Source organism: Anomalospiza imberbis, chromosome 2 (genome assembly GCF_031753505.1).
Source record: "Anomalospiza imberbis isolate Cuckoo-Finch-1a 21T00152 chromosome 2, ASM3175350v1, whole genome shotgun sequence".
Taxonomy (NCBI): Eukaryota; Metazoa; Chordata; class Aves; order Passeriformes; family Viduidae; genus Anomalospiza; species Anomalospiza imberbis.
This window is the reverse complement of record NC_089682.1, coordinates 14,829,263-14,844,322: the sequence shown is the minus strand read 5'-3', so window position 1 is coordinate 14,844,322 and position 15,060 is coordinate 14,829,263. Positions and strand designations below refer to the sequence as shown.

The 15,060-nt window shown below is 37.0% G+C and overlaps 1 protein-coding gene across 8 annotated transcripts in view; it reads left to right on the top strand.

Annotated features, from left to right (window-relative positions):
• The window catches only part of CNKSR2 (connector enhancer of kinase suppressor of Ras 2), a 205,459-nt gene that overhangs the window by 112,071 nt on the left and 78,328 nt on the right, over nucleotides 1-15,060 (top strand). For 5 of the 8 annotated variants that reach the window (XM_068179892.1, XM_068179891.1, XM_068179897.1 and 2 more), the window contains 3 exons: nucleotides 394-540; nucleotides 10,131-10,264; nucleotides 13,974-14,185. In XM_068179892.1, coding sequence (XP_068035993.1) covers nucleotides 394-540; nucleotides 10,131-10,264; nucleotides 13,974-14,185 — 493 coding nt within the window. The remainder of the gene's footprint in view (nucleotides 1-393; nucleotides 541-10,130; nucleotides 10,265-13,973; nucleotides 14,186-15,060) is intronic. The other 3 variants (XM_068179895.1, XM_068179894.1, XM_068179893.1) reach the window with 1 other exon arrangement.

Sequence of the window (15,060 nt, the reverse complement as noted above, 5' to 3'; positions counted from 1 at the left end):
ACTTTGAACAGTAACCACGAAGTACAAAATGCTCAGTTTTGAAATGAACTGTCAATGCAAAAGCCAGGGCTTTTTAACTTTCTAGTCTCGGAAGTCTATGTACCAGAGCTAAGTTTGAAAACACCTTGAGATTTAATTGTGCATTTGCAGTGAAATGACAGTAGTTTATTAATTCTAAAACCTGAAATGATGCATATACATCTTAATGCATTATAAGAACTATTTTAGTTTATGTGATTTTTATGCGGTGATTAAGTTTCGACATTTCTAGAGTTAATCTCCTTTATTATATATACCCTCCTTTATGTTATTTACTAATCTTATTTAAAAAGGGAACATTACATATTGAATAATGTACCTCAATTTTATTGTAATGATTTTACTGGTTACCAGGTGGGGTGGCAGTTGAAAAATTTGGTGAATGCACTACGAGAGGATCCGAGTGGTGTTATCTTAACTTTGAAAAAGCGACCTCAGAGCATGCTTACCTCAGCACCAGCTTTACTGAAAAATATGAGATGGAAGCCCCTTGCTCTGCAGGTAATGAAGCTTGATCATAAGTCATACACCATCATTTTAACTATAGATTATCTCAGTGATGCTTTATTGTGCTTCATCCTCAGCAGCATATAGATTTCTCTTGTATACTTTGAAAAATTGTTTCTGAAATTATTTCTCTGCGATTTGTTCTCATAGGCTTAATTGAAATTAAACCTGTTAGAACTTTTCAAAGTTAATAAGTAATCATCCCAGTGTTCTACAATGCAGGAAAATAGCCTCAGATAATTTTTTCTAGCTAAGATGAGGCAAACATATTTCACAATCAGATACGTTTTAGTTTGATTTCTTGTGAAGATCTCAATACAGTATAACCTCAAAAAAGAGGGGATAAAAGTGTTTGAGTTCTCACTTTGATCACTCATGGAGTTATAGGAAAATTTATGAGGTAATTGTATTCAACAAACCACTTGACTGTCAAAATTTCCTCGTGTAAACAAAGCTGTACTTGTGTGAAAGTTGGCTTTGAGACCGAAGACTTGTACATAAGGAGGCATAGCACAGGATGTCTGCCTGGGCACTTAATTTTAGTAAACCTGCAGCGTGCTGGAAGCCATGGAATGGTTTCATTAAAGCTTTCATTTAACTCTAGGATAAAATGTCACTGTGATGGATTACTCTAGGAAATAAAAGTTATGTTCAGACTGATGAAGTAATGTAACTAATTGATGGAACCAACAATAATCCATTTTTCCATTCATTTCAAACAGAATACCATTTAGAAGTTTATTTTGTTTGCATAAAGAGTGTATTCTTTGGGACATTTTTATTACCACACTAAAAGTTCTAATTAAAAATTAAGTACATATGAAAGAGAAAAGACTTCTGCAAAGTTTGGACAAAAGGAAAATGGGATATGGAAATGCCACTGCCATTATCTGTGGTCTTATGCCATTTGACATATTAGGAGATACATAAAAAGCTAATGCCGTGAAGAATTCCTTTCATATGTGTGTGTGTGTATATGTGTGTGTGTGTGTGTGTATAAATATTTATATAATGGTTAAATGCATTTTAGTCTTTGAAACTAAGATTGTAAATGATTTAGGTGTTTTGGCCTTTCACATATAAAGAGCTGAATACACATATGACAAAAACTTTCAACCAGAAATTAGTATCTGAAGATAAAATTGCAAATTGGGATGCATGAAATGAGTGTATGAATGTCTATACTTGAAGGCTGCACTTATTCCATAACTTTAGTGAGAATATAAATACAAATGTAAAATACATGTCATTGCTTTAAATGGGGTCAGATGCTTTCAGTCTAAATGCCGAGCTTGGGTGAGTTTGGTATTTCCTCAGATAAATTGGGCCAGGCACCTAAATACTCCATTTTGCTTCACTTTATCATTTATCACCAGAATAATTATGCTGCAGACCCCACATCAAAAGTTTCTGACAGGTACTTGAGTCTTACTCAACTGATCTAACTTTAGATCTGCTATGTAAATATCTACATGTCATTCAGGTTTCTCCTTTAGTCTCCCTTTGACCAGCAGACATGCATTAATAATTACTGATTCATTCATCTTGGCCTGTTTTCTACTGATCTGCCTTTAGGATATGGTGGATTTGCCCCTGAACATGCCTCTTTCTCTGCATTTGATGATAAAGGGAATCTGGACAGCTAGTTTGAATGTAAATTATCTGTACTGGATGACACTGACCCTAGATAGTGAATTTCTGTAATCTTACAGAGTTGGGGAATGGGGAGCAATGGGAGTATTGGGGGTGGGAGGGTCAGTTCTTGCTGTTAACATGAAAAATATGAATATTTTCAAGGCTAATATGAGCACAAATAGAGATACTCTTAAACATGGCAGATATAATTCTGGTATCATGATGATATTATTCTGATTTTATCAAACACGACACCAGGAAAAGGCCAGAACCTCATTCAGCACTTATGTGTGCAGTGGGCATATGTGTGTCTGTTGTAATTTATAATTTTTAGTGTGAGAAACAACAGTTTTCTTAAGTAGGTGGAGTGTGGACAGAGCTCCAGGGTGAAGTGCAAACTTCAGAAGATGCATAATGTGGAAATTTCTGTTGTTGATTTATGCAGATCAGAGTTGAACAGATGTTAAAGTCAGCGGATGTTGAAGTTTAAATGCAGTCTAAATGTGAAATCAGTACTGTATATTTTATCAATAATAAGCATCAAAAGAAGTCCGAGTGCAGTGTAATTTTATAGCTGTTAAAATATGAAGAAATTATATTTATTTAATTAATTGTCTGAAAAAAGTCTTCAGAAAAACTCTTAAGTGTAACAATTACAATTTGATGCTATGGCTGTTCTGAAATTTCTTATGTTCCTGATTTACATAAAGGGGCTATTCTTCAATAAAGCTTGGGATGTAATGTGAGAGGAGAGGAAGGAAAGTGATAGCAAATACCAAAAAACCTAAAGGAAAGCAGTGCTTAACATTAACTTTGCAAGCAGGGGATGTTATGCTAACTTGTTTTCCCATATCAGGATGTCTTGAAAGATTTGAGAATGTTACAAATGTGCTGTCATCCCAGAGTTAAGTTAATTGAACTATATGTATTATTCAGCGGACACAAGCTAAAAGGAAATTGTGACTCAGTAATAATTCTGTTGAAGTGTAAAATATTCAAAATATTATAGAGTGAGATATGGGGATGAAATTCTAATAAAATGAGAAATAGGATCAGCAAAAAGACTGCTGGGGTCTTTTTGTTTCTGCAAATAGAGTGAACACAGGAAAAATGTGGTGTCACAACCTAATCATATTGTGATGAATGATGTGGGAAGGTGAAAGTTTACTTTAATGTAAGGAGGATGAGACAAAATCAAACTTGAGTTTTTTGTATATATCCCACCAATCAATATGTTTAACAGCTGATGCCATAGGTGTAGAAGGTAAATATTTCAGTGTATTAAATTAAAAGACTCATGTACATTAAAATTTACATTGTGATGTTTAAATCGAGAACCTTTGAAACTTAATTTTAGCTTTAAGTGAACAATGTGGAGGCATTATTGGTAAATGACATTCAACTTGTTCAGTCTGCAGTTGTGTTTAAGAACATGAAGTTTGCCATTTGTAGCTACATTACAAACTAGACTTAAGGGAGAGATAATAAATATGCCTGTGAGCTGGGAAAGTGCTCGATGAGTGTCCCAGCTCAGGCAGTGTGCAGGTACCACCAGTGTATCGAGCTGGTTTCTGTGTGGATGACAGGGTGTCCTAGGATTTAAATTATAAACTGACAGTGAAATGTGTAAGAGCTTTCTGCCCACTGTTAGTGATCTAGGTTAGCCATATGCCAGCCAAATATTCACAGTCTCCAGATGTGGAAAATGCTTTTAGATCATTCAGATGTTAATTGGTTTTAATTGGCATAAATGCTTCTTAGAATTTTCAGCTGTTTACTTTGAACAGCTCTGCCTTTGCATTGCAGTCTTGCCATGAATTAGGAGTTAAATACAGGATACATACTTATTGATTAATTTTTAATAATTTGTGAGGGTTTTTTTCCTTTTTAGCAGAAACACATTTATTCTTTTCATAAATATTCTTGTCCTTAGAATAAATATGAAAGGTTAGGGGAGAGAAAGAAAGAAAGAAGAAGAATTATGCATCTGGTATAGCCATCCTGAAACTGAATGGTTTGATGTACAGTGAAATAATACAATTAGCCTTTGGCTGTACCATGCACCATTACATAATGAGTTTGTATTAACAAGCGCACTACTTCCAGCTCTAAGGTCAATCAGTACAGAAATAAAAAACTCTTTTTTTTTTTTCCCTTGTGTTCTGATTAAAGAAAGTGCTGTTTGGTTGATTGGGGATTTTTTTTTTGTGTGTGTGTTTTCAGTGAGTTGATTGTCTGTTTTAATATCCATCAGTATCCAACCTCTTACTGGTAATCAAGGTTCTCCCATGATGCATTTTAGAATCATGTCCAAATTTGTGAAGTCAAGGGATTTTTCAGTCTGTATTTTTTTGTTATTGCTTGTTCAATAGTTGAATTAGGCAGCTGTGGCCTTGGGGAATTTAGTGGTTACCTTTTGAAAAATTGAAAGTATTTATTAATATGGTATTGTACCATAAATGTTAAGGTTTTATGCCTGCAAGACAAACCTTATTAAATCTGCCTTTCAGTTACTTTTTTTGATAGGCTGATCCATTGTGTGAGAACCTAGAATGATATTACAGTTTGCGATATTTATATTTCTGACTGCTGCTGAATATGGTGAACAAACCAATTGACTTTAACACTTAATTTTTTTTATGTTCCTTGTTTGACATAGAGGTGATTTTATCTTTGAACTCTCCAAATTTTTGTTCAAAACCTAACAGAAATAAATTTCCTCTACTCTAGATTGTCTGTTTTTTTTCTCCTTTCCACTTTGTGTTATTCTGGGGAGGTTCCAAAGGAAGGCCTCTTCAAGTGCTGTTGAAATAAGGGTGGAAAGTTCAATAAAGATTCTCAGAGCATATGAAATTTGTGTAAGTTGCTGTCAGCACACTAGCAAGAACCTAGCTGCAAAGTCCTCCTGTGTCGTCTGGAAAATGCTTTGTTAATTGCTCAGAAGAAAATGGACTTCATTACAGTGTGGAAGACTCTTTATCCAATTTTTTTTCAATACAGAAAAAGAGTGCTAGAGCAACACGTGCCATGCTTCGGTTAAATGCGCCTGCTGGTGTCAGTGAGAAGGCTCTTCCTCATGGCAGTGAGGATGGGGCAGGTCCAGCTGCCAGCCACATCTGGTGTGTTGACTTGGAAAAAAGCCTTCTGGCCCCTCCTTCACCAAGCCTTTTTAAATGTCACCTTTTGTATATCTTCATAGTTTGCTGTACTGTTTTGTATTTGATTAAATTGTACTGTTTTAAAAGCACCAGCAGCTCAGTATCTGTAGTTTTTTAACAGAACTTGTTTTGGATTAGATGTGCATCATATTTCCACTGTTATATATTAAGCTTTTCATTATCCTAAGAAGCAAAGGCAACAATAAGAAGTCCTTTGTTTGAAAGAAAATGCTGCTTTTATTATTTTTATTTAGTATATTTTCCTATTTGATTATATTGCCTCCTTCATTCATCTAGACACAATACTGTTTTCATCATTTATGACTAGAACTAATGACCCTACCCTTTTTACTTATTAAATTTGAATAAAATACTCACTTGTTTGCTTTTAAATCACTTAGTTGTCTTCTAACTGCATGGGAACTGGGCATTCTTTGTAGCACTGTTAAAATGAACTCTGACTGAATTAGTTACAGTATCTCATTATTTCATGTCATGATTGTTCTTATAAAAAGTTTATTTTATTGGAAACATTTTGTTCAATGTATTGTTATAATTTTGATCCAATATGAAAAATACATTGGCAGTACAATCTGCTTATTGATGCAAATACTGTATAAAGATAATGTAATTTAAAATTTTGTATTAACTTTGCTTATATTTTGAAAAAATGTATGTCTTTTTTGGAGTAATGTTTCTCAAACTTATATTGCAGCCTCCAAGGGTGTTAATGAAAAGTTCAAAGAGTTCTAAAAAACATTTAAAAGAATTTTAGATAGTATATATTAAATATTGATTACATTCATTGTTTAGATAGAAAAATCAAAAAGAATATTCTGACTCACTGGGACACCTTCTCAGTTTGTTCAGGACCAGGGGTGCAAAAAGCAGCAATGGGTCCTGTTAGCAAGAGGGAGGTAGGAACCACAGGGCAGAGCCAACCAGGGACAGAACAGCTACTGAAGAGAGGGGACTTGTGTGCTGTCAGTCAGTGCTGCCAGGGATTTCCTTTTTCCCAGCTGCTGTGAGTAAAGACGATTGGTTTCCTGTTCTGCAGCCAAGCAACAGTTTAGAGAAGGCTCTGTAAAGACTAATGAACCTGAGGAAGGGGTGGTGCATTCAAAATGTTTGAGAAATAGTACTCCAAAATATATTGAATTACAGATTTTGTATCTGTCATTGTGGATTAAGATTGATGCAGGGTCATTTGTGGGACATATTTTTTAGGTTGTTCCAGTTTTAATATGTAACTTCCAAACTTTCTCTGTCAGGCTTTTCCCATGGGCCAAGTATTCAACTCTTTAGACCTGAAAATGTTTTAGTTTTATTGCTGTTTCAGCAATCCCACTTGCCCTGGCCAGCCTGCCAGAAGGAACTGCAGCAGGAGAATCTCTACTCTTTGGAAGAGAATTAAATCAGTGATACCACTGATCCCCAAGGCATCCTATTGGGAAATACTTGACTGCAGTTGCATGTGGTTTTGTGTCCAAGGTGCCTGCATGTGTTCCTCTGAGTGGCTGCCATTGAAGCAGAGAGCTACGTGAGCTGGTTGCTTGCATGTGACCAGATTGACTTGAACACCTGAGGTCTCTAAATTTCAATGCAAAATGCTATGTAGATGTACCATACATCTAGGCCATGTTCTGAAGGCTTTCTTTTCAACCAGAGGGATCTGAAGACTTTTTCATTCTGTACGTAAAAATGAAAGCTGAACTTCTACAGCACAAGGTGGTAGTTACAGCAAGGCTCTCGGTGTGTTGAGCTACTACCAGGAAAGACCATTTAAATGTTTTTACCATGTAAAAATTCTTAGTAAGCAACTAATTTACTGGTGTAGTCATGAGAAATACTGGGGTTCTTTTTTTAAAAATAGGTGACCTATTTTTAAATTAGGATTTCCCCTTTTTGCTAGTTGGACAAGGTTTTGCTTTCTTTGGAAATAAGCAGAGAGTTGAGTTTGTCAATGCAAAAGAAATTTGGAAAATATATGAGACATCCTAGTGTGTTTTGGGACAATCCTACAGGATTGTACCTCCACAGGGATTGGACCGGATTATGATTTCTGTCCCGTTGGGAGCTCCAGGTGCCCTGGGATGCTGAATTCACTTTGCTGCCCGGTGAGGTACCACAGTCATTCAGAGTGTCCACAATTGCACTGTGTCTTCACCTCTGACAGGGAACCTCCGGCCTTCAGTAAGTTGGATAGCTTGTGGCTTTCTGTGTTAGACTGAATACCATTTCTTCCTGTTGCCCTCACTGTTTCAACCACCTTCCTGTGCTGAAAGATGAACCAAAATACGCATTTGTCAAAGATGTCCAAACCCAAACTGATTTCCGGGATCAACCAGCAAATTGCCTGGAGGACAAACTGACTTGTATGTCAGGGCTGTGTGTTATACCAGATTCCTCAGACTTCAGCTTTTTTTTTTTCCAGAAGTTAGGGCAATATCATTAGAATTTATATAGGGAAACTCTTTCCCTGTGTCCTCTAGCCCTCCAGCAGCTTGTCAGGATGACCAGAGGCACATCAAACTCTTTTAAGTCCAGAACACTTTTATGCTTGAGCATTATTTTCCCTATGTAAGATAAACCAAAAGCTCATGTTGACTGCCACAATTCCAGTCTCCAAGTCCCCCTCTCCTCTTAGCTCCCTTTTCATGTAGGTAAAATAAAGGCTTGTCTTCTTCCTCTAAATGGAGAAGAGCAAACCCATCTACACAGTTTGTCTTCATCTCAGTGCTTCTGCTGGTATGAGCCATGAGCAAACAGCTTGGGCTTAACAAGTGTAAACAGGATCTAGGTCACAAAATCCTCTTGGCTTACAATAAAAATTAATTCAACAGGCTACTCAGCAAGCCACAAAGTGTTCCTGTTATAGAAATGCAGAGTATCAGAAAGGTAACAAACACTGTTGTATTAGTGGTTCAAAAACATCTATGGCTACAATGTCACAGATAAAAATGTAAAGTATAAGACTTTTGTTTCTCTGAAAGTGGGGGGGGGGGGGGGGTGTTTAGGGTGTTTTGGGTTGTTTTGGGGTTTTTTGACCTGTTTTTGCCGCCAATTTTATTCTTATTTTTGCAGACTTGTCTTGTTTTTAGTGGTTGTAAAGTCTTTTACCTGTCTGGTTTTTTGTGTGTGTCTTTCTCCCTTTCTTCCTGTAAATACTGGCACTCTTTCTTTGGCCTGGCTCTAGGATACTCACATTAACTCTAATGAGCAATGGAAGAGTTAAGCAGTATCACTGTTTATAGGAGACAGATTTTGAACATTCAAAACCAAAAAACTTTTGTCAGTTTATAGCTGTTGCTCTAAAGGTGGACTTGCAAAGTTTTAACAAGCAAATTTTAAGCATGCATTTTATTATGTATGGGCTACTTAGCACCTAACACAGTTCTGTTCCAAAAATGAGGCAGGATGAGGTTTCCTAAGTGATGTTCATTGTTCGTACATAGAGATTGTAAAAAAGTAACACAGTGGTGGGGCCTTGGCTTGACAGGCATAGATTTGTATCGCTTATCACCAGCTGATGAAAGGCCAACATTCTGGCAATGATCCTGCTTTAAACTCTTGGGGTTTTCTGCTAGTGTCAAGATTAATATCTAGAAAATGAGAACTTATTCTACACAGAAATACCCTTTTGGTCTGTCATAAAGTATTGGTAATAGTGCTGAGAGAAGGATCTTTCTATGCACTCATTCAGTCCACATTTAGAGCTTCTCTGCCATCAATACTATGTGAAATGTTTGTCTTTAGGTAGTTACTAAGGTCAGAAATTGTAGGTATAGTGAACTCTCTTCAATCCTACCACTTCTTTCTTCAAGGAGTAAACTTCCAAAAAGATGGAGGAGAAAAAACTCTTTTGAAGCAAAACTCCATATATTTTAATATTAGATTCTTTTTTGGGTGTATGAAGATACTCTTGTAATTGCTGTTCTGCTCTTTCTTTTTCTTCTGCCTGAGTTTAGCTGTCACACAAACCAAGCCACACAAGGCTTTTGTTTTTAGACAGCCATGTTATTAAGTAGACTAAAACAATCAAAGTTTTCTTCTCATTTGATTTCTCTGCATCTGTGTAGAGACTTAGAAAATCTTGTGAAAATCTTGTGAAAAATGTGATTAAGAGGAAGGATCCTATCTGGACTGGAATGATAGCTAGAATGCATGATTGTTTTGCAGGGAGGGTGCAGTTTATTTACCTGTGAGTAAATGTTACTTTGTAAGGAGTGTGCCCAGGGGAATGAAGAATAATAATAACCTCCAGTTGATTCTCTCATGGTGTATGTGCTCTGAGGATGCAGTACCTGATTTAACAGCATCTGCAGGCATAAGCTGAAGCTTTTACAGTTAATTCTTAAGCTGTAGAGCAGATGGAAGGACTTGACATTCAATTTAATGCCTACTTATGCACCTTTTGCTGTAAACACTAGACTTTTTCTTTACAATGTTAGTTTATTTAAGGAATTAACTGGATTCTGTATGTTATTTACTCATTAAGATTTCACCAGTAGCTCTAATGATAACTAATTTTATGGGAATTGGCAATAAACTTGCTATGCTAAAAGGAAAAAGATGCAATCAGAGGATACAATTTTATAAGCACAATACATGTCCATTTGTAGATCTGTCCTCGTAGCATGAGTGTTTTTTTAGTGAGTTTAAAAGCATACAGGACATTAGAACTGCTGTTTCTTTAGCTTTCTGAACTATATTCTGGTTTTGGCTTTTACGAATAAAAATGTGTAATATATAAAGATAATCCTGATTATTTCTCTCTCTCTTTTGAACCAGCCTCTTATTCCTAGAAGCCCTACAAGCAGTGTTGCTACTCCATCCAGCACTATCAGCACGCCTACAAAAAGAGACAGCTCTGCCCTTCAGGATCTCTACATACCCCCTCCTCCAACAGAACCTTATGTTCCAAGGTAAAAAAGACCATATCACACTACAATTTGTTATAAAAATGTTTGTGAAGTAACTGACCATTCTGTTCATACCTATTTATTAGTCTTTCCTGTAGATAATACTGTATTAATACTGTATTTTGCAGGTAAAGTGGTTATTAAGGGTAGATGTGTTGAATCAGACCCAGAATATTCTGAATCAGTATCTTGTCTGCAAAATGGACAGTAGCCTTCAGAAAAGAAGGTTCAGTACCCTGTTATCTCAAATATGGGATACACAATTGACTGCAACAGTCTCATTCTCATTCAGAAGAGCAAAGGTTACCTGAAACCCTGAATCTGTAACTAGAAAAGGAGCTCATATTTGTCCCCTTGCCCAATAATCATAATTGCAGCAGGGCAGTCTGAGTTAAATGCAAGAAACTTTTGAACTCCAACAATAGCACTGTTTAGTCCTGCCATAGCATTTTCTTTTTCCAGTATTAGAAAAATTTCAGGTTTGTGTTTTAGTGTGGCCACTCTGCCAGAGTGCAGTGACCATGCTGTTCCCTGTCAGTATAGCTGATACTCTGACCTGCCACCTGGAACAGGCATTTTCTTTTTCTCCTAGGTCTCTGGACTTGCTGAGCCAGAAGAGCAGCAGATTATCCTTGCAAATTCATTAGCCTACCTTTACACAACCACAAATTATTCCGTATATTTCTATAATGTACTCAGATGTTGTATTCCTGAAACTCTGAGGGAATTGTGGCCTACAAAAAGTGGCTGCCCAGAGGTTTAGGTTTGTATTTAAGAGGAATCAGAATTCCTAAAGCTTCCATAATCTTAGGCAGAGGTTATCATATATCCAGTTAATGTATTTTTCAATTAATTCTTGCTTTTCTTTTAGTTACCTTTCTTGGGAAGATTATAAGGGCAGCACGTTGTTTCTTGTACCTGATTTTCTTGTAGCTGAGTTTTTCTTACACTTTGTTATCAGCAACTCCTCTAGCCAGTTAATAAGATGTATGACCTGATACTGACAGGACTTTCAAGGGCCTTGCCCAAGAATTAGGTATATGGCAAGTTAAATTGCCTACTGGGGAGAAGTTGAGATTCTATGATAAATTCTTATTCTTCAGAGATATGAAAAACCCTGCAGGGCACAAGTATGATTTTGACTTCATGAGGATGTTAGAAGCCTTTTGTGAAGCTTTAAGCTGTGTCCCATGTTCCTTCCTTATCCTTGCCTCATCTGTACCTGGCTTGGTTTCTATTTCTCAGAGAAAAAAAAATTATTTCAAACGTGGCATGTATAACCCAGTTGAACTAAGTTGAACTCTAGTTTACTGTAACTATATTTTTTTCTTTAAATTAAATGAGAACATTCTTAGTCGTGACACTTGAATTGTGCACAGTAATCTAATACATATTTTACCTCCCTGATAACAATTCTTTGTTATGCTCACACAAATATTTTAAGGACATGGTTTTCAGAAAATTTACAGAAGAGAACCAAGTATTTAATTCTAATCCATTAACATAAAAAAAAGCTGTGAGGAAGAAAAACCCAACCAAAGAGTAGTCTTAGGTGTGTTTCTCTTTGAATGCAGTAGTCAGATGGTAAAAACCTAGTGCTCCTGAAACTGATTATGTTTACCATCACAAGAGTATTTTTATTTGATAAGAAGTGCATCCTCATTTTTAAAGTATTTTTGCTAAACATTCACTACTCTTCAGTTTTTGAGTTCTGCTCTAGAAATTGAGAACTTCCAAATGAATTTTGATTATTTTTAATAACATCTCTTAAATCATGATAATGCAGTAGTTTGGACCAATTCAGATTAAATCTTATAGTACATATTAGTACAAGCTGTAATCTTGTAGAGAGATTAGGCTTGGTACATTTGAATTTTTTCATCAGTTTAATCCAAATAGACTGTTCTTGATTTCACCTGTCACATAGGGTGCAGTGATTCTGAATAATTTCTTTGAGCATTTCATCAGGTTTTCATGATTAACTATATTAAATCATATGTGTATTTTGGGTATTATCAAACTGCTCAACATCTGTTTCTCAGTTTGTTGTTGCCATTCCAAAGGAAGAAAAGCAAACAAATCAAGCCTCCTCTTGTTACTGGAATAGAGAAAAAGACTTGATATTTTGATGTAAATTGTAAAACTCAAAGCTTTGGTGATGATACCCACAGACACTACAGCTGCTGACATATCCTCTCATGGATGGCATGACAAAAAGGGACGAACACTTTGCATGTGCTGGTTGTGTGTTAGTGCCTGCTCACATTTATCAAGAACCTTTGGGGATGGGAACTGGAGCCCTCATCTCTAGAGGGCTGTGACAAAGGGTGTTTGCCTGATGGCTCTGTATTAACTCCATGCTTGCAGTAAAGATCCCTGTAGGTCAGGCGGCTCTGCCTTCCTTGGGCCAGCCCCTGATGGTGGTGGCAGCATCAATTAGCATCTGGCTGGTTTATGTCAGTCTCCGTCGTGTTACCTGCTGGGATCCCCAGCTCTGTCAGCACAGAAGGGCTCTCTGTGACTGGAGGAGAGCCCACAGCCCTGCTGGGGCTGCACCAGCCTCCCTCAGTAAGCCAACACCATGCCTGCTCTGGGAAAGCAGCTTGCCAAAGTGAGTGTGAGATCAGTGGGGGTTTGGGATGCTGCACTGTCACACCAAGGCAGGACGGCCTTTTCTCATCCTTCATGGCTGCCTGGGTGCCATGAGGAGGCTTTGCTTGGTCCTCAGATGGAGTCTCAAGGTGCCAGGTGAAGCAGGGGTCAGCATGCTGGCCAGCTTGGAACTCACGTGGGAGTTCACAGGGGCTGAAGGACCCCAACAAGAGCATATGGCCCAGTTAATCTCTTGATTACCTCTTGAATACCTACTTCTCTCTTGACTACCTTTATTTTGCTGATCAGAAATGGCTGTCTGATCAAGTCTTCTTTAGCCATCTCCAGGCAGTTGTAGCAGCACATTTACTAGTTGAGTTCTGGTTCATCTAGTGCAAGAAAGGACTCCTAACCCAGCACTGCTTGCTCTCATTTGATGCCTTTGAGTAATTTCCATTTTAAAAGAGTGGGGCAGGAGTGGAGGAGAGCAAAAAGATCATGGGGGACTGACACAAAGTGCAAAGTTAGCACTGTCCTGGGGTAGCAGCTGGTAAGCAGGTGCTGCACACTGTGTGTGAAACTGCATGGATGTAGCTATACAGCTTCTAGTCCTGAAATGATTGTGCAAAACTATGTCAGGTGTTTGTGTGTCTTCTGTGCCTGGTTCTTCTTGATCTGGGATGAAGTATAAGGAACCAGATTGAGTTTGCTGATGCTTGCCATGTTGCCATGTCTTAAAAGTATCCAATGTAAGGCCAAAAATGTAAGGCCAACATTACTCCTCTGCCCTAAATCCCAAAGTGCTAGGTAGATTCCAGAAAAAAACAAGAAAAATGAAAAGAATAACTGCACATCAATTTTATTTCTATAATGCTTTTTCAAGAGAAATCAGTGAGATGGATAAATCAGTAAAAAACTGAGCAAACAGAAATGTGTGAGGTAACTGGCATATAAATGCATACATATGCATATATGCTGTGTGATCCTGATGTGGGGTGGATTTCATCTGTTTCAGTGCATGAAATATTGACATAGGCCCATATTTATTGCAATATTCACAGTATTAAAAAAATCAGTGTCTTATCTCAATATATTAAAAACTTTTTTTTTTTTACTAAAGGGATGAAAAGGGTAATCTCCCCTGTGACGATGTTGGCAGACATATAGTGGGGAAACCGGTTCATACAGGATCTGAATCTCCAAACTCATTTCTGGACCAAGAATATCGGAAACGCTTTAATGTGGTTGAAGAAGATGCAGTTTTGTACTGCTATGAATATGAGAAAGGAAGAACAAGTGGTCCTGGAAGGAGAGAGAGCACACCGACATATGGTACAGCATTGATCTCATAAAGATAATCACAGTTTGTTGATTTTAGGATTTTCATGCATCTGCTTTTGTTTTTAACCATGAAAATATTTCTGGTGGCCATTGATTTTGCTGATAATTCAATACTACTTTAGTCTAATTTCAGCCTAAGAGCTTGTTCTGTTATAGGAAAGAAATATACTTACTATGATAGGTAAGTCCAGTTTAAAATTGATGGGTTTTCTGAATATATATTTTGCTATCAGCTTAGTTTTCCAGTCTATGTTTCAGTATCATTTTACTGAAAAAAGCATATAGCAGAAGCTCATATTTTTTACTAAAAATACAGAATGGAAATTTTCTCTCTTTCTAAGGGTAAGACTTGAATAAGCTTTGGAATTCAGTTCTGGAAAATTTTTCTTAGGTATAATAACAATCAAACTCCTTCAGATTTACCAAGAGATGACATGCTGCTTTCATGCTGCACTGCTCTCTAAAACTCTATAATTTTTCTTTAGTCCCAGAATTGAAGTATGACTGATGACAGTGGTCTTTTTTTGGTAATACTGTATTAACCTCCTGTAACTTCCTATATTGCAAGTGATGGCTTTTTACATATAGCAGTTCCTCATTATTTGAGAGCATAGGTTGTTTAAGAAGCAATTTTGCATGTAAACATGCATGTGTACTCATGCTACGTCCACATCTTGGATTTTTGCTTGTTTAGGATGAGAATTCAGGAACAATTTCTGTAAATTCTGTAAATATCAGGTAAGAGCTCTAATGCTCAAACCCTTGTACTCCTGCTTATTTTACCCTAGAAACTGATGGAACTCTTCCTTTAACCTTGTATGGTAACTTGTTTAGCTTTGGACTGGGAGAACTGGTTTTCTGTTGCC